This window comes from Felis catus, chromosome E2 (genome assembly GCF_018350175.1).
Source record: "Felis catus isolate Fca126 chromosome E2, F.catus_Fca126_mat1.0, whole genome shotgun sequence".
NCBI lineage: Eukaryota > Metazoa > Chordata > Mammalia > Carnivora > Felidae > Felis > Felis catus.
In genome coordinates this window covers 49,567,860-49,586,903 of record NC_058382.1, presented here as the reverse complement: position 1 = coordinate 49,586,903, position 19,044 = coordinate 49,567,860, and the positions used below count along the sequence as shown (strand labels likewise).

At 39.9% G+C, this 19,044-nt stretch overlaps 1 protein-coding gene and 1 long non-coding RNA gene across 5 annotated transcripts in view; one reads left to right on the top strand and one right to left on the bottom strand.

Moving 5' to 3' along the window:
- The window catches only part of LOC109494941, a 24,509-nt gene extending 22,742 nt beyond the window's left edge, over positions 1-1,767 (top strand). The window contains exon 4 of the long non-coding RNA XR_006590327.1: positions 662-1,767. This is a non-coding gene — a long non-coding RNA (uncharacterized LOC109494941). The remainder of the gene's footprint in view (positions 1-661) is intronic.
- The window catches only part of ZFP1 (ZFP1 zinc finger protein), a 22,265-nt gene extending 3,221 nt beyond the window's left edge, over positions 1-19,044 (bottom strand). Inside the window, exons 1-3 of one of the 4 annotated variants that reach the window (XM_011290247.4) lie at positions 18,886-19,044; positions 13,079-13,138; positions 1,454-1,580 (exon numbers count right to left, since the gene is read on the bottom strand). In XM_011290247.4, coding sequence (XP_011288549.1) covers positions 1,454-1,580; positions 13,079-13,093 — 142 coding nt within the window. In that variant the 5' untranslated portion in view covers positions 13,094-13,138; positions 18,886-19,044. Of the gene's footprint in view, positions 1-1,453; positions 1,614-13,078; positions 13,139-18,245; positions 18,615-18,885 lie in introns of those variants that run through there. The other 3 variants (XM_003998252.6, XM_019820058.3, XM_045045958.1) reach the window with 3 other exon arrangements.

Below are 19,044 nucleotides of genomic sequence, written 5' to 3'. Positions count from 1 at the left end.
AGGATTAAAAAGTCTCCATTGCAAATTTTGCCTAGTTCTTAAGCTTGGAGAGACCAAAAAAGCCTGTGGCAAAAAAAGAATGGAAGCTGACAATGGACTCGAGTAGCACTGCCAGATTACAGAACGACCTTAAAAGGTAAAGTGAAATAAAAACAAAGGGCAGCAGACAGGGCACAAATGACGTAGGCAGGCTGACAAGTCGAGGGATGCAGGAGGTTCAGCGTGTCCTCAGGGACACGGAACAGTCAGCACAGACCAAGAGAACAAGTGGACAAAGATGCGAAGGAACGGCAAGCAGCCTGGGCAGATCTGAGTTTAGCAGCTGCCACTTAGGCTCCGAATTGCTGTGGTCAGACGGGCACTTCCTCTCCACACTCCTAGTCTCTCTCCCCGTTTTTTCCCCTCTGCTCTTGCAAGCCACACACCTTGCTAACAGCAATGCTGCTCACAGGTCTGCAGACATAATCCTCCTGCCAAGATCCAAATCTCTCATGTACAACTTTTGCAAATGGATGACAAGATCCAGAACCCATAGTCTGAAGGAAATGGAAAATAAATCCAAGGGTTCAAGATCCTTGCGACAGAATCATGTGTTTTACTTTTTTCCATTGAAACACCTTATTTTTTTCCTTCTAATGTGTTCGATTTCTTCTCTAAACAGGTCTTGGTGCTGCTGTTACCGGAAGGAATCTTAAGGCTCAGACTGACCCAGCCTTGACATTCCTGACTCTGGTGATCTTGCTGGCATTTGTGTCTAGGACAATGCATTACTCTCAGACTAAAGAAGAATCTATTACACCAATTCCATCGCCTAAAATATCAAAGTCACCATTCTGGGAAACTGGGAATACGAACGAAAGAGCAGCTAATCACAAAGGTTTAAGACAGGTTAGGTAAATGTCAAGGGTCAAGTGTGAGAGAAAAATATAAAAGTTCAACAAAAAATGTTAAGCAGAGACAGACTGATAGTTGGAGGTAGGATTTTAATATCTGAGGAATCATCTGGTATTGGCCATCTTTAAAGGTTTAAGAATCTGAAAAATTGATTCTTAAAAAATATTTGAAAATAGTTCAACCTATTCATACCCCCTAGGATATTGCGTGGATTGGCTTCTGATGTTCCTTCCCTCTTTTGACATCTTCCCCAGAAAGTTCTGACCTGACCATTCTTACTATGCTATCTACACCTCTTGTTGTTCCAACTTGAAAATCACATCTGACTCGATAATATCAGAGAACTTCATAAGGGAACACAGCTCCTACCTGCTTAGACTTCAGAAATCCCCCAAATAAAGAAGGTAGAACTTCAGCGTCTCCACTGTCTCTCGGCTTTAACACCTGAAGCTGCAGCCCACAACCACATGGTGGTAATTCAGAAGCTCAGAACTTTTGGTAACTGAGCAAGGACATAAATGCTAGGCCAACACGGAGCTGCACTAAAAGCTGTGCTTACCCACTGAGAGTAAATTGCTGTAATTCTCCAGCATCACGTCCATGTAAAGGATCCGCTGTGAGGGGTCCAGTTGCTCCCATTCCTCCTGAGTGAAGTCCACAGTCACATCGGTGAATGAAACCGATCCCTGAAATGGCATATTACTCAGATGGCTATTCATTCTGAAATGATCGGCATTTGGCAATGTAGGAAGGATATGTGAAAACTTATTCTTACCTTGTAAAATTTACACAGGACGCCAACTGACATCTTCACTGTTTTCTCATGTTTCCAAAAAATATGTTTATAAATAAAACATTTATGTAGATCCCCTAGATCTCTGCACTTGCCATATACAACAGGTATCTAAGATTAATAAAATACTGTTTCTCCTCTGAAAATATGCAGAGGGAGATAAATAGGTAAACAAATACACAGAATTTAATGTTATCTGTACAAAGATGATACTCAGATATTATGTTGGGGGGTATCAAGTTTAAAGAGTTAATTAAACCTTTAAATATTTATTTAAAAAAAATTTTTTTTAACGTTTATTTATTTTTGAGACAGAGAAAGACAGAGCATGAATAGGGGAGAGGCAGAGAGAGAGGGAGACACAGAATCTGAAACAGGCTCCAGGCTCTGAGCCGTCAGCACAGAGCCCGACGTGGGGCTCAAACCCACGGACTGTGAGATCATGACCTGAACCGAAGTTGGACGCTTAACCGACTGAGCCACCCAGGGGCCCCTAAACCTTTAAATATTTAAAGGCAGCAGACGAACTTCCAATTACAAGGCAAAATGTCAGACGTAAGTAGAGATCTCTCTACCATATCCAAGCCATACCAATGGTGCAAAAGCGAAAATAAACAAATGGAACTATATCAAACCAAAAAGCACCTGCACAGAATGGAAACCACCAACAGAATGAAAACGCACCCAACTAAATGGATAAAATATCTGCAAATCATCTGATAAAACAATCCAATAAATGGGCAGAATATCTGAACAGACATTTTTCCTAAGAAGACCTACATATGGCCAATGGATTCAAGAGCAGATGCTCAGCACATCACTAGAGAAATGCCAATCAAAATCACGAGATAATACCTTGCATCTGTTAGAATGGCTGTTAACAAGAGATCACAAACGTTGGTGAGGATATGGAGAGAACGCTGGTGCACTGCTGGTGGAAAGGGATACTGATACAGCCACTTAGGAACACACTATGAAGGTTCCTCAAAAGATAGAACTATCACATGATCCAACAATTTCACTTCTGGGTATTTATCCACAGAAAATAAAAACACTAACTTGAAAAGATATATGCACACCCACATTCAGTACAGTATTATTTACAATAGCCAAGATAAGGAAACTTAAACGTCCGATAATAGACAAACAGATAAAGAATATGTGGCATATATACACAACGGAGTATTTCTTAGCCATAAAAGAGAAAATCTGGCCACTTGTGACAACATGAATGGATTTTGAGGACATCATGCTAAGTGCAGTAGACAGATACTGTATCATCTCACCTCTATGTGGAATCTAAAATAAAACACAAAAACCAAAACAACCAAGTTCATGCATACAAAGAACAGATTGGTTGTCAGGGTGGGGAATGAGCTAAATGGAGTAAAAGGGATCAAAAGGTATAAACATCCAGTTTTAAAATAAATACAACATAGGGATGTAATGTACAGTGTGGTAATCACAATTAACAATACTGTATTTCATATTTGAAAGCTGCTAAGAGAACAGATCTTAAAAGTTCTCATTACAGTAAAAAAAAAAAATTATATATGGTGATGGATGTTTACCAGACTTATTCTGATCATTTAGCAATATATAGAAATATCAAATAACGTGGTACACATGAAACTAATAATGCTATATGTCATTCTATCTCCATAAAAAATTAAAAATCAGGGGTGCCTGGGTGGCTCAGCCAGCTAAGCGTCTGACTTCCGCTCAGGTCATGATCTCACAGTTTGTGGTTCAAGCCCCCCGTCAGGCTCTGTGCTGACAGCTGGGAGCCTGGAACCTGCTTCTGATTCTGTGTCTCCCTCTCTCTCTCTGCCCCTCCCCGACTCATGCTCTCCCTCTGCCTCTCAAAAATAAAAATGTTTAAAAAAAATTAAAAATCAATAAAAAAGAATGTTCACAGTTAAATTTTACATAGGACCCCAGAGCCAGAAAAACAAATGCTCATCAATAGATGGATTTCTTACGGTATACTAAAATAATCGAGTCTTATAAAGCAATAAAAATGAACTAGTTCCAGGCACACAGTGAGGATTTCACAAGAGCTTCAAGAATCCTGGCTATTTTCTATTTCTTGGCCTGAATGACGACTACATGGATTTATTTATCTATACCCACTGGGCCAAATGATAGATGCAATAAGAACTTTTGTATGGCTGCCAGACCAACGGGGACAAACCTGTGGCACATTACTTGGACTCAAGTTATAATAATTTAGAAATGACTCTACCATCAAATATGAAAATTTTCTGTATTTCTTCTCCTTATTTCCCATACTCCATACAAACAAAAAACTCAAAAACTTGTTGATGAAACACAGTTCTGATACCATAGCATTAAAAGGGATGTCAAGCATGACCAACTTCAAAAACTTTTGCCAAAACAGTATATAGTTTCCATCTGGAAGGAATGTGGTATTCTGGCTAGAAAGCCTATGGTCATGAATAGAGGTAGAGCTAGCGTATTTGACATTTAAACAGACCATTTTTTAATACCCCTTCCTCAACTCTTCAAACTATTAGATCCTCCTTGACTTACGATGGTTACATCCTGATTAACCCATTGTAATATGAAAATATAAGTCAAAAATGTATTTTTTTAAATGTTTACCTTGATTAGACGTGGTTATTCATTACCTCCTGAAAACTGATAAACTAACCACTAGCCCAGCATTCAACACCAAATTTCTTTTCCATCCCTCTTTCCCATGGCTTTCCTAAGCAAAGTTCTTCCCAGTAAGGTCACAACTTTTTTTTTTTTTTAATTTACCTCAGTCATGAGGTTTCTTTTCTTTTTTTTTTTTCCAACGTTTATTTATTTTTGGGACAGAGAGAGACAGAGCATGAACGGGGGAGGGGCAGAGAGAGAGGGAGACACAGAATTGGAAACAGGCTCCAGGCTCTGAGCCATCAGCCCAGAGCCCGACGCGGGGCTCGAACTCACGGACCGCGAGATCGTGACCTGGCTGAAGTTGGACGCTTAACCGACTGCGCCACCCAGGCGCCCCAGTAAGGTCACATCTTACATCACACTTAGATGTGATCCTTCCTTATTGTGAGTTCCTGCTCAGTTTTAAACCCTAGAGTATTTTGTTTATATCTCTTGCGGCAATCATTTTGCTTTCTTTTGTTAAAAGTGTCTTATTCCTTCCACTCTCCCCTCTAGATGTTAGATTTTTTAGGATTTTCCAGAACAACTCTCCTCAGACCACAGAAGAGCATTAACCCCAAGAAGAACAAATACAATCACATCATGTACATCATCACAAAACTGTTAAAAATCCCAAAAGAAAAAGGAGGCACCGCCTAATAGGGCACATAAAACTGCTAGCTGATTTTTCAACAGAAACAATGTAAGCCATTAAACAACAGAGTATCTTCAAAGTACTGAAAATGCTAGAATATGAGTTGGCAAACTTTCTACAACGGGCCAAGTAGTAAATATTTTAGATTCCGCAGGCCACGTGTAGTCTCAACTACAACCAATCAAGTCTGCCACTGCACCGTGAAAGCAGGCACAGGAAACACGCAAACAAATAGGCATGGCTATGTTCCAAAAAAGCCTGATTCCCGGACAATGAAATGTGAAATTCATAGAATTCTCACATCGTGAAATACTATTCTTTTGATTTTTTTCATAGCCATTAAAAAAATGTAAAAACCACTCTTAGCTGTGAGCCATATAAAAGGAAGGCAGAATGCCATCTGGCTCATGGACATAGCTTAGCAGCCTGATCTAAAATGACAACTACTGCATAGTAAATGTCACATAAGTGCTAGCTTTTTTTACTGCTGTAAAACGATGTGAACCATAAAGAAGACAAACCTAGCAAGAATCAGTTGGACGTAAAAAGCATCAGGGAGCAAATAAGTCAGCAAAATAAGTTATTAAAAAACATATATATGGGATGTGGGAAGGAGGTATTAAATAATTAGCTGAAACTAATTTTTGGATGCCAGACACCTGGGAGTTGTGACACAGAGAAAGTATTGTGTTTGGAAGGAAAATATAAATCATGATTAGCTTTTTAAGTTTTGTTTAAAATATAAGCTAAAAAAGAGTAAGTTAAACCTTTAAAAGAAATATAAAAATATATTTTGACACACCAGTAGAGGAAGAAAAATGCTCAAAGTGACGAGAAGAAAACCAGTAATAAAATAAAATAGAATAAACATTTAATAAAAGGTCAAGACAAGTCTTTAAAAAAAAAAGGCTTCGGACAAGTCTTCAAAAAAAAAAAAAAAGACGCAAACTTAAATAACAAAGCCTTAAAATAAAAGGTACAGAAAAGCTAGCACAGGAACATTAATAATTCATTAAAAAAAATTAGTGAAAACAGAATTCCAAGAATATGTATAAATCATGACCCCAAATTCTGTCAATTCTATTTAATGTGTAAAAAATATGAAAAGAAGTGGACAGACCTGCACAAAACTTACAATATTGGCCACCTCTAAAGTGAGGAAACAATCTTTAATGGTCAACAGGATTTTAGCATTGAATAAGGTGACTTAATGCCAGGAGTGGGAGCCTGCTAAGGGAGGTCAGAACCATGATGGTGAGAAAGCGTAAGAGACAGAACTCATGTGTGAATTGTGTAACATAACAACCTTCAATACACATAGTGTATGGAAGCAAATAAGCCAAGATGTTCAGTCTTGACTTGGATACTGTAATAGGTTGACAGTTATTAGGCTGGACCATACTGAAATTGCTGACAGGCAACTGTTGCACATACAAACATTGCTATTTCATATAGCTCAGCCTAATCCATTTTCATTTGTATTTCTCTGCATTTTCACACTTCACAAAATCAAACCAAAAAAAAGTGAGAAGAACTATCTTAGGAACTGTCAGGCAAACAGGAATTAAAACACAAATCATCAGAAAAAAATGAAAACAGTGGATACAAAGAGCAAATTCTACAAGTTTCAGGAGACAACTAAAAGGTCACGTTCTGATAGGTAGAAAGGCCTTTGTACTTCATGACTACAACACTAAAAAGCGATCACTTCGAAATTCTGAGAGAGGAAAACAACAACAAAAGCTGGACAAACACATATAACAACTTGCAGGTGTTAGCAACCACTGCACGGCTACAATTATTGAAAGAACAGTGAACATGACGGGAGGCCCACATTACCAATGATGATAAAAATGCTGAAAGAAAAGAATATATCAATCTTGAATTCTATATACAGCATAAATGTCCCTAAAGGTAATTTTTAACAGTACCACAGAGAAATAGAACTGAAGCAGCAAGTGGCACCGTTGCTACGTTGAAAAAATAAAAAATAGCATTTGGGTCTGCAAAGCAACTGAGATTTGGGGGCAAAGTAATGAAGGTAAAGAAGGCATAGAGAAGGGGCTCTAAAATTCTGCATAAAAATTCACCTCAGATCTTTGGGTGGTTCCTAATACGTGCAAGTAGGAGGGAAAGCCTCTAGGAGAATTAGTAGAGGGCAACAATTTTGTTCTGCCAGACAGTTAAATTATTGGCAAAACAAAATGTAACATCCTTCAGAGCGGAAGTGTGTGTCATACACGTCTACCATACAAACAAAAATTACTAGACATGTGAAAAACCAAAATAGCACAATAAAACAATAAACAAGAGACCAACAGTCAAAAGCATATGTAGAGATAATCCGTAGGTTAGAGTTAGTACACAAGACTTCAGATTAACTGTAAAGTAATATGTTAAAGAATACAGAGAGGGGTGCCTGGCTGGCTCAGTCAGTAGAGTGTAACTCTTGATCTTGGGGTTGTGAGTTTACATAAGAGGAAAAAAAAATACAGAGAAAAAGATGGATAATGTAGATGAAAATATGGGAATATTTGAACAAAGAACTGGAATCTACAAAAGGGAAGCATATGGACATTACAGAACTGCAAAAAGCGTTTTCAACTAAAATTTAAAACACACTGTATAGACTTAATAGCAGATTAGATTCAGCAGAAGAAGTGTGCACTCGAAGGCAGGCCAATAAGAAAATATCCAAACTAAAGCAGAGAGAAAAAAATGGGGGAAAAGTCAAAACATAAGAAATGTGAAGCATGGCCCAAAAGTCTAATATACTATTGCTTAAAATGCTAAAAACAAAAATATATAACGTGTAGCTTCACAAGTGGAGAAAAAAAATGGGACAGAAGCAATATTTGAGATATAATAGCTAAGAATTTTCCCCAGTATGGTAAATAGCATCAACCACAAATCTAAGAAACTTAATAAAGCCCAAGCAGAATAAATGTAAAGACAATTATACCTAAACACATCACACTCGAACTGGTGAGCGCCAGAAAAAAACAGAGTTATCTTGCAAGTGGCCAAAAGAAAAAGATTCCTTTCCTTCAGGGAAAAACAATAAAAGTGAAGACTCATTTCTTAACAGAAACCACAGAAGTGAGATAAAAACAGAACGTCATCTTTAACATACTTATGGAAAAAAGAAGCCCTAGAATTCTATCCCCAGGAAAAACATTTTTCAAAACAAAGGTCAAAAGGCGTATAGAGACAAATAAAAGCTGCAAGAATTCACCGCAATACACTGTATACTGTTCTTGGACCATATTGAGGTGGTATAACATTAATTCAAGGTGATTAGTATATAAGCTATAATCCCTACAGAAGCCACTTAAAAAATACACCACCTCATCATAAAAAGGGAGATGCGGCTATATTTATATTGCCAGAGATAAAGAGGAGTATTCCAAAATGACAGAAGGGTAAGTCCGTCAGGAAGAGAGAACAATCATAAATGTGCATGTGCTCAACACAGCTTCAAATTACATTAAGCAAAAACTGACAGAACCAGAGCAACGGATGGACAAATCCACATTGATACTATCCATCAAGCAAGTATCCCAATGGAATGAAGATATTTTCAGAAACGTAAAGCCTAAAAAAATGTTCTCCCATACCCTTTCTTAAGAAGATACTAAAAAATGTACACCAATTAAAACAACAGTAACCCCAAAAAAGACAAAGATGTGGGAAGAGGCAAACAAAAGATCGATACCAGAGCTGAAGGAAATCCCCAGGAGTCTGAAAGAGACTGCAGGGTGGCAGGGATGTCTATTGATACCAAACTGCTTGTCGTACATGGGAACAGTGCAACTCAAAAGCAGGCATTTTGAGGCCCGTCATACACAAACAGCCTACTGCCACTGTACCACCTTTTTAACCCGAGGGCAGAATGCCTGGGTGAGCCTGGCCCAGTTTCTTTTTTTTTTTTTTTTTTTAATGTTTATTTATTTTGGGGACAGAGAGAGACAGAGCATGAACGGGGGAGGGGCAGAGAGAGAGGGAGACACAGAATCGGAAACAGGCTCCAGGCTCTGAGCCATCAGCCCAGAGCCCGACGCGGGGCTCGAACTCCCGGACCGCGAGATCGTGACCTGGCTGAAGTCGGACGCTTAACCGACTGCGCCACCCAGGCGCCCCATGGCCCAGTTTCTTATTTGCACTCAGTCTGACTTGTTTTCAACGTGTGCTGGTGACATCTCCTACTTCTACTTTCCACACCAGGCTACCCTGCATCAGACGACACTCCACCTTACAAAAGCATCCTGCTTTGATGGACTCCTGACAGTTGGCAGTTACCACTAGGCTAAGAAGCAGCGAATACAGGCAACCACCTGGTTTAATTCTATTTCTACCAGACATTCAATACCTGATTCACCCTTTGACTCTGCCAGATAGCCCAACCATGTGAGCCCTATGTTTTCCTATGTTTCTCATGACCTTGCCAATGACTTCTCCAAATGGAATTTTTGGAAATTCTCAGAAAAGCTGAAGCCAGACTGACTCAGAGACTGTATTCAGCTCATCTTCTCCTAGAAACCTTTATCCAATACCAGCAAAATTGCAGGACACAACCAGACTTATGCTTATTGGATAACTTTTGACACACTGCTTCCCCAGTAAGGCTGTATCATTTTCGACTATCACCGATAAGGCATGCGTGGTTTCATCTCTGGTTAATACTGGCTAATAAAACTTTAAAATAAACAGCGATTAAAACAGAATAAAACAAAACCCAAGTCTTGACAAAAGGGAACACGGATGCATATAAGGACATCTTAAATCTTAGGGTCTGGAAGCAAAAGAAAAAAGAACTCCACCAATCAGAAAGAAAATTATGCAACACAAGGCAATATAAACTCCAGTTACAGTTTCTCAAAACTAAATTTTATGTTGATGAGGCATGTATGTAGGTAAGTGGTAAAATCTTTAAGAAAAGCAGGGGAGGGGCACCTAGGTGGCTCAGTCAGTTAAGCATCCGACTGTTAATTTTGGCTCAGGTCACAATCTCACAGTTTGTGGAATCGAGACCCACATCAGTCTCTGTGCTATCAGCACAGAGTCTCTCTCTCTCCGCCCCTCCCCTGCTTGCTCTCTCTCAAAATAAACAAACTTAAAAAAAAAAAAAAAGAAAAGAAAGAGGGGCGCCTGGGTGGCTCAGTTGGTTGAACATCTGACTTTGGCTCAGGTCATGATCTTACGGTCTGTAGGTTCGAGCCCCACATCAGGCTCTGTGACAGATGAGAACCTGAAGCCTGCTTCTGATTCTGTGTCTCCCTCTCTCTGCCCCTCCCCCACTCACACTCTCTCAAAAATGAATAAAAATTTTTTTTTTAAAATTAAAAAAAAAAAAAAGAAAAGCAGGGGAGTAATTCACAAAAATGTCAAGATAGAGGATACCTACTAGGATGATTCAATGGGAGAATGTATCATCAAGAACAGAGAATGTTCTAATTTTTTTTTAATGTTTATTTAGTTTTGGGACACAGACAGACAATGTGAGTAGTAGAGGGCAGAGAGAGGGAGACACAGAATCCAAAGTAGGCTCCAGGCTCTGAGCTGTTAGTACAGAGCCTGATGCAGGGCTTGAACTCACGAACCATGAGATCATGACCTGAGCCAAAGTGAGACGCTTAACGACTGAGCCACCCAGGTGCCCCGAGAATGTTCTAGTTCTTACCTTGGGTAAGGTACATGGGTGCCCATTTTCTTATTATTCTTTAATGCACACATATTTGTTATACGTATTGTTATGATGCACATAAAAGTATTACAATGCTTTATATACTCTCTGTTCATTACACAATAAAATAATAAGGAAACTCTTAGTTTTTTTATGGAAAGACTTCAGATATGTTGCTGAGTGATAAAAATACAAAATTGAGAGAATGAAAAGACAAGGCACAGATGGGGAGAAAATCTTTGCAAAACACATACCTGATAAAGGATTGGTATCCAAAATATATATAAGAATTCTAAAAAATCAACAATATGAAAACCTGATTTAAAAATGGGTTAAAGACCTTACTACACACCTCATCAGTGAAAATACAGAGATGGAAAATAAACATATGAAAAGATACTCAACATCATGTCATTAAGGAACTATAAATTACAATGAAATACTGCTGCACACCTATGAGAATGGCCAGAATCCACCACACCGACAGCACCAAATGCTGGCAAGGATGTGGAGCAGCAGAACTCTCACTCACTGCCCGTGCGGGTGCCACATGGCACAGCCACCTTGAAAGGCATTTTGGCAGTGTCTCACAAAACCAACCTACTCCTACCATACGATCTAGCAGTTACGCTCCTTAGTACCTACCTAAATAAGTGATTTTATCTGCACACAAAACCCTGCACGTGAATGTTTGTAGCAGCTTTATCCATAATTGTCAAAACTCGGAAGCAGCCATTCAATAGGTGAGTGGATAAATAAATGGTGGCACATCCACACAACAGTATTATTCAATGGTAAAAAGAGATGAGCTATCAAGCCATGAAATGATATACAAGAACCTCAAATGCATATGTCTAAGTGAAAAAAACTAATGGTTACACACTGTATGACTCCAGCTATACAACATTCTGGAAAAGGCAAACCTATGCAAACAGTTAAAATGATCACCGATTTCCAGGGGCTCAGGGAGGGGGGGGCCGAGGGGGTGGGGCGGGAAGGATGAATAGATGAGGCAGGGGATTTTTAGAGCAGGAAACCATACTGTATGAAACTTTAATGGTGGGTACGTGCCATTATGTATTTGTCAAAATCCACAGAACATACAACAAGAATAAAACCTAATGTAAGCCATAGATTTTAAAGTGTTCATATTGGCTCATGAACAGTAGCAGGTGTACCACATTAATGCAAGATGTTAATAACAGGGTAAGCTGTGTGTGTGGAAGGAATGAAGGAATACACAAAAACCCTGTACTTTTCACTCACATCTTCTGTAAACTCAAACTGCTCTAAAAAATGAAGTCTATTAATTAAAAACAAAACACATATAAACAAATCAGCATGATTAATATGCTTCCTATAATAACCTGTATTTGTACTCATGTAAATATGTACATATAAACTCTGAAAAGCTACTCAAGTGGGGAGTCTGGGTGACTCAGTTGGTTAAGCGTCTGACTTCAGCTCAGGTCATGATCTCACAGTTTGTGAGTTCAAGTCCCACATCAGGCTCCGTGCTGACAGTGCAGATCCTGCTTTGGATCCTATGTCTTCCTCTCTCTGTCTCTTCCCAGCTCGTACGCACGGGCACGCACGCACACACTCTCTCTCTCTCAAAAATAAACAAACATTAAAAAAATAATAAAAAGTCTGGGGCGCCTGGGTGGCCCAGTCAGTTGAGTGTCTGACTTCGGCTCAGGTCATGATCTCACAGTTCGTGAGTTTGAGCCGGTGTCAGGCTCTGTGCTGACAGCTCGGAGCCTGGAGCCTGCTTCAGATTCTTTGTCTCCCTCTCTCTCGGCTCCTCCCCTGCTCACATGCTGTCTCTCTCTTTCTCAAAAACAAATAAAGATTAAAAAATAATTTAAAAAAATAATAAAAAGTAAATAAAAAAGAAAGCTACTCATGAAACTAATGACAGTAAAGCTCCTCATGAAAGCTACTCATGAAAGTAATGGTATTGTGGAGGTCTGGGGGGAGAATGTAAATACACACACAGATATTTACTGAGTTTTTTGGCATCCTGCTAATTGACTGAAAAAATAAGATACACACAAAATCCTGCATTTGCAGTGAAGAATGCTATACAAAATAACCAGAGACAAACTGATAAACCCATGGTTTCTGGGGATGTTGTCCAAAACACCATCTGTATGAAGGTCCATAAAATTTACTCAGACCTGGTATCAGAGAACGAAGGAGATGCCACTCATAATCAATTCAAGACAATTAACTTGGTTTGCTTTTTGGCTGCTGGTATTGATCAATTATTCTTACTACATTTTCCTTAAGTTTTGCTCTTCTCTGCCTTTATATTTCATTTTCTGGGTCCTTATAAACTTCCTCAAATGCACTGAAAAAACAAAATAGGGAAAAACAATCAACTCACCTGGGATTTGTTCATTTTTTTGTAGTTTTGGGGTAAAGGCTGAGAACTATGAAGGCCGAACTGAAAGACAGAAAAAGGAAGATACTGTTATTAATGATGTGACCTGCTTTCGAACTCCTATAATGACTTATTTACAAATCCTTACACATCATTTGGGAAAACACCACCTACTGGGAGAGTCCCTTGCCCTCTTCAGAAGGGACCTAAACAATTATGGTGGCAACACTTACCTTCAATGAAACATTATGAGACACCAGAAAAGGCCAAACTAAGACAACCCACTATCAAGAGACAAAGCAATCAACACAAACTTCAACTGATGATTATCAGACAGGGAATTTAAAATAACTATGATTCATATTTTAGAAGCTTTAATGGAAAAGGTGGACAACATAAATAAATGGAAAATTTCAGAAAAGATGAAAACTGCAAGAAAAAATCAAATGGAAAAGAAAGCAAGAAATTACCCAAAATGAAACATAAAAACAAAGTAGAATGAAAAATTAAATACAGAATCCAAAGACTATAGTTCAATATCAAATGGCCTAACAAACATGTCATTGGAATCCCAAAAAGACAATCAACAATGGGACAGAAGAGGTATTTGAAGACATAATGATTGAGGATTTTCAAAAAATAATGATATCAAACTATAGCTCTAAGAAACTCAAATAGTTTATCTAAACTGAATAAATACCAAACCAAACAAATATGTAAGACATCATATTCAAACCACTGAAAACCAAGGTTAAATAAAAAGTCTGGAAAGTAGCCAGAGAGAAAAATGACACATTATATAGAGGAACTACATAAAGAATCAGAGTCAATTTCTCATCAAAAACTATACAAGCCAGAAGACAATGCAGTGACATCTTTAAAGTATTTATTTATTTATTTATTTATTTACTTTATTTTTGAGAGTGGGTCATAGCACGAGCAGAGGAGGGACAGGGAGAGAGGAAGACAGATAATGCCAAGCAGGCTCCATGCTGTCAGTGCAGAGCCCAGTGCAGGGCTCAAACTCATGATCTGTGAGATCACGACCTGAGCCAAAATCAAGAGTTGGCCACTCAAATGACTGAGCCACTGAGGCACCCCTATTTTTTATTTATTTTTTTAAGTTTATTTCTTTATTTTGAGAGAGAGAGAGAGAGAGAGAGAGAGAGAGAGAGAGAGAGAGAGAACAAGCAGGGAAGGGGCAGAGAGAATTCCAAGTAGCCTCTTCACTGTCAGCAGAGAGCCCAATGCAGGACTCGAGCTCACAAACTGCGACCATAACCTGAGCCGAAATCAAGAGTCAGACACTTAACCAACTGAGCCACCCAGGTGCCCCTGAAGTACTTAAAAAAAAAAAAAACAAAAAACAAAAGCGGGGCAACTATCAACCCAGTATTCTATACCCAGCAAATACATCCTTCAAAAAATGAAAGTGAAATCAAAACTTTTTGAACAAAAACAGAGAATTCATTATCAGTAGACTTGTACTAGAAGAAATATTTAAAGTAGTTTTTCAGGTAGAAGGAATATGATACCAGACAAAAACCTGGATCTACACAAGAAATAAAGATCTATGGGAATGCTTAAAATAAAGATGACTCTAAAGAAAACCTTCTTACTTTTAATCACTCTAAAAGACAAATGATTGTCAAAAAATAGCCCGTAAGTTTTGTGGGTTTACGGCATATGTAAAACTACAACATATGATAGTACAAAAGATGGGATGATGAAATTGGAGAGTATATTATTATAAAGATCTTATATTACACATAAAGCAGTAAAATATTACTTAAAGGTCCACTGTGATTAACTCCAGATTTGTATTGTAAATGCCAGGGCAACAACAACAAAAAATTTTTAAAGGGGTATAAATGATAAGCCAATAGTGGAGGAAAAAAATGAAATCATAAAAGTACCAACTAATACAAAAGTAGTTGGAAAAAGAGTTAAATACGAACGAAGACCAACCAGGACAAGTAGAAAAAAAACTAGCAAGATGGTAGATTTTAATTGAACCATCTTTTTTTTTTTTTTTAAATGTTTATTTACTTTTGAGAGAGACAGAATGCAAGTGGGTTAGGGGCAGAGAGAGAGGGAGACACAGATCTGAAACAGGATCTAGGCTCCGAGCTGTCAGCACAGAGCCTGATGCTGGGCTCGAACTCATGAGCTGTGAGATCATGACCTGAGCCGAAGTTGGCAGCTCAACCGACTGAGCCACCCAGGGGCCCCATAATTGAACCATCTTAATAACTGGTATAAATACACCAATTAAATGATAGAGGTTGTCAAACTGGATAAAAAAAAGGAAGGCCAACTGCTTTTAACTGTTTATAAGCGGTTTGTTTGAAATATAAAAACATAGCTAGATCAAAAGTAAAGGGATGAAAAAAAGATATGCCTTGCAAACACTAACCAAAAGAAAGTGATTATATTAATATCAAAGTAAAGTTCAGAATAATATTACCAGAAATAGAGTGATATTACATAATGTCACTGTGATAAACAACACCTGGTGAATGTGTCAAATGGCCAGAAGGCATAACAACCCTAAATGCATATGTACCTAACAAAAGCATTTCAAAATACAAGAAGCAAAAATTGATAGAACTGAAAGAAAAAAAAAAACAGATAAATTCACAATTATAGTTGGAGACATCAATACTCTTTTCTCAGTGACAAAACAGGTAGATAGAAAACCAGTAAGGATATAGAAGAATGGAACCATGCTATCAAGCACCCTGACTCACTTTGGAAAAATTTTTTTAATGTTTATTTATTTTTGAGACAGAGAGAGACAGAGCATGAATGGGAGGAGGGTTAGAGAGAGAGGGAGGCACAGAATCAGAAGCAGGCTCCAGGTTCTGAGCTGTCAGCACAGAGCCCGACGCGGGGCTCGAACTCAGAGACCGCGAGATCACGACCTGAGCCGCAGTCGGACGCTTAACCGACTGAGCCACCCAGGCGCCCCTCACTTTGTATTTATAGAAGACTCCACCACCAGCAGCACAATAGTCATTAAATTATATATTAAAAATTCCCAAGATAGATCATATTCTTGGCCACAAAACAAACCTTTCATTCTAAAGAAATGAAATTTGTAACAAAGTGTATTCTTTGATGAAAATAGACTTAAACTAGAAATCAATTACTAGTGGGGCGCCTGAGTGGCGTAGTCGGTTAAGCGTCCGACTTCAGCCAGGTCACGATCTCACGGTCCGTGAGTTCGAGCCCTGCGTCGGGCTCTCGGCTGATGGCTCAGAGCCTGGAGCCTATTTCCGATTCTGTGTCTCCCTCTCTCTCTGCCCCTCCCCCGTTCATGCTCTGTCTCTCTCTGTCCCCAAAAAAATAAATAAACGTTGAAGAAAAAAATTAAAAAAAAAAAAGAAATCAATTACTAGAAAGAGATCTGTTAATTACTTCTTTCCAAATACTTGGAAATTAAACAACAAATTTCTAAATAACCAAGGGTTGAAAAAGGAAGTCACAAGTTTAAAAAACCCGTAGAACTGAATAGAAATGAAAGCACAACATACCAAAATTTGAGGGATATAACTAAAGTAGTATTATGGCATTAAATTATTACCTATATTAACTGTAACTACAAACAGTTATAGCATTAAACTGTATTAGAAAAGAAAGATTTTAATCAATTACCGCAGTTTCCACCTTAAGAAAGCATAAAAAAATTAATTAGTTAAACCCAAATCAAGCATAAGGAAGGAAATAATAAAGTTAAGCACAGAAATCCATAAAACTCAAAACAGGGGGGTACCTGGCTGGTTCAGCAGGTTGAGCATCTGACTCTTGATTTCAGCTCAGGTCATGATCTCACAATTTGTGAGTTTGAGCCCTACTTGGGGCTCTGCGCTGACAGGGCGGAGCCTGTTGGGATTCTCTCTCTCCCCCGCCCCAACCATGCACTCTCATACTCTGTCTCTCAAGATAAACAAATAAACATTTAAAAGATCCCTCAAAACAGAAAAACAATGGAGAAATTCCATAAAACCAAAACCTGGTTATTTGAAAAGATCAATAATATTGATAAACCTCTAGCCATACTGACCAAAAGGGGGAAAAAAAAAAAAGGAGGGCATTAATTACCATTATCAAAAATGAAGGAGGAGACACTACTACAGATGCTACAGATATTAAAGAGTTATTCTTTAATAATAAAAATAGAGGGACACCCAGGTGGCTCAGTCGGTTAAACCTGGTGTGGGACCTGATTGTGGCTCAGGTCATGATCTCACAGTTAGTGTGGGTTAGTGAGTCCAAGTCCTGTGTCTGGCTCTGCGCTGACAGGGCGGAGCCTGTGTAGGATTTCTCTTTCTCTCTCTCTCTCTGCCCCTCCCCTGCTCATGCTGTCTCTGTCTCTCTCAAAATAAATAAACTTAAAAACATTTTTTTAAATAATAGATAACCATTAGCTATGCTAATTAAGGAGACAAAAACAAAAAGGGGGAGAAATCCCAAATATACAAAATAAGAACAGTGGAAAATATCAACAAATACAAGAGAAAAAAATATGAAATGATGGAAAAATGATTTCATTTTCAACAATACACTACATAAGGATAAAGAAAAATAACCTTTTTTTAAATGACAAACTTCTGTAAAGATGATAAAGTGCACTTAAGAGAGACAAAACAAAACAGGGCTTGAACACTCGGATGGCCTACAATATGATCCAACATCATAAAGGTGTCCATTCTCCCTAATTAAATGCAGCCATTAATCGGATCATAATAAAAGTATTGGCAGATTTTTATTTTTGGGACAGAGAGAGACAGAGCATGAACGGGGGAGGGGCAGAGAGAGAGGGAGACACAGAATCGGAAACAGGCTCCAGGCTCTGAGCCATCAGCCGAGAGCCCGACGCGGGGCTCGAACTCACGGACCGCGAGATCGTGACCTGGCTGAAGTCGGACGCTTAACCGACTGCGCCACCCAGGCGCCCCAAAAGTATTGGCAGATTTTTAATGCAAATAATTCTAAAATACCAGTGGAAATCATAAATCAACTTGCGTAATCTCAAAGTGGTAAAAGGCTTCTGAGTGCCATAAAAGAGAAGAGCAGTAAATTCAACTACAAATTAATTCAAAACGCCTGCAAGGCAAAACTATCAGGGAACAAAATCAAAAGGAAAATGAAAAAACGTGCCACTTACACAAAATACCGGGAGGCTCGGGTACTCCACCCATCTGAGCCTCCGGTTTTTCCTTCAGTTGCACCTGAGACACTAGCGACGTCACAGGCTAGGTGTGAGGATTAGAGGCACACTTAGCCGAAAAGGCTTTCGCAAAGAGGTCGGAGGTCTCCTCAGGTACGCCGCGTGCATCAGGAAACTTGCTGGGGCTTTCATTCCTCCCTGCACCAGGTGATGCTCGGGCACTCAGCACGCGGCTTCCGGGCGCCGCCAGGTGTGTGCGGCCCCGCCCCCGGCCTCGCCCCGCGCCCGCGGGGCCTGGTCACGCGCGCACCCGCCAGAGCTTCCGGACTCGCTCCCGCGCGACAGGAGACGCTGGCGGCCGGTCGGAGGCGCTTCTCCTGACAAAGGGAGGAAGGCGAGCCCTCGCCGCCGCCCTCGCTCCCCGCCGTCCCCGCCCCCGCACGTCCGGCCAGGCGGGCCCCGCCAGCCCCGTGCGGAGGACGGCGCGGGGCGGCCCCGGACACCGCCCCGAGGGTCACCGACGTCTGCAAGTCGCTGAAGTTTGGGCTCCCACCCTGCGCGGACAGGAGCCCATCCCTCATCTCCTCCTCCGCGGCCCCCAGCCCTCGCGTAGCTGCATGGCAGCCCCCCCTCATACCTGGAAGGGCACAGCCTCCACTTGTGGCTCAGTGCCAAGCCAGGTCACGGCGCCGGTCAGCGAAGATGCGCGGAGACCGGGGCCCTGTCACCCACTCGCGGCAGGAGGTGGGGGAAGGGCAGCCACCGGCGCGCTCGCAGCACTGCACATGCGCAGATG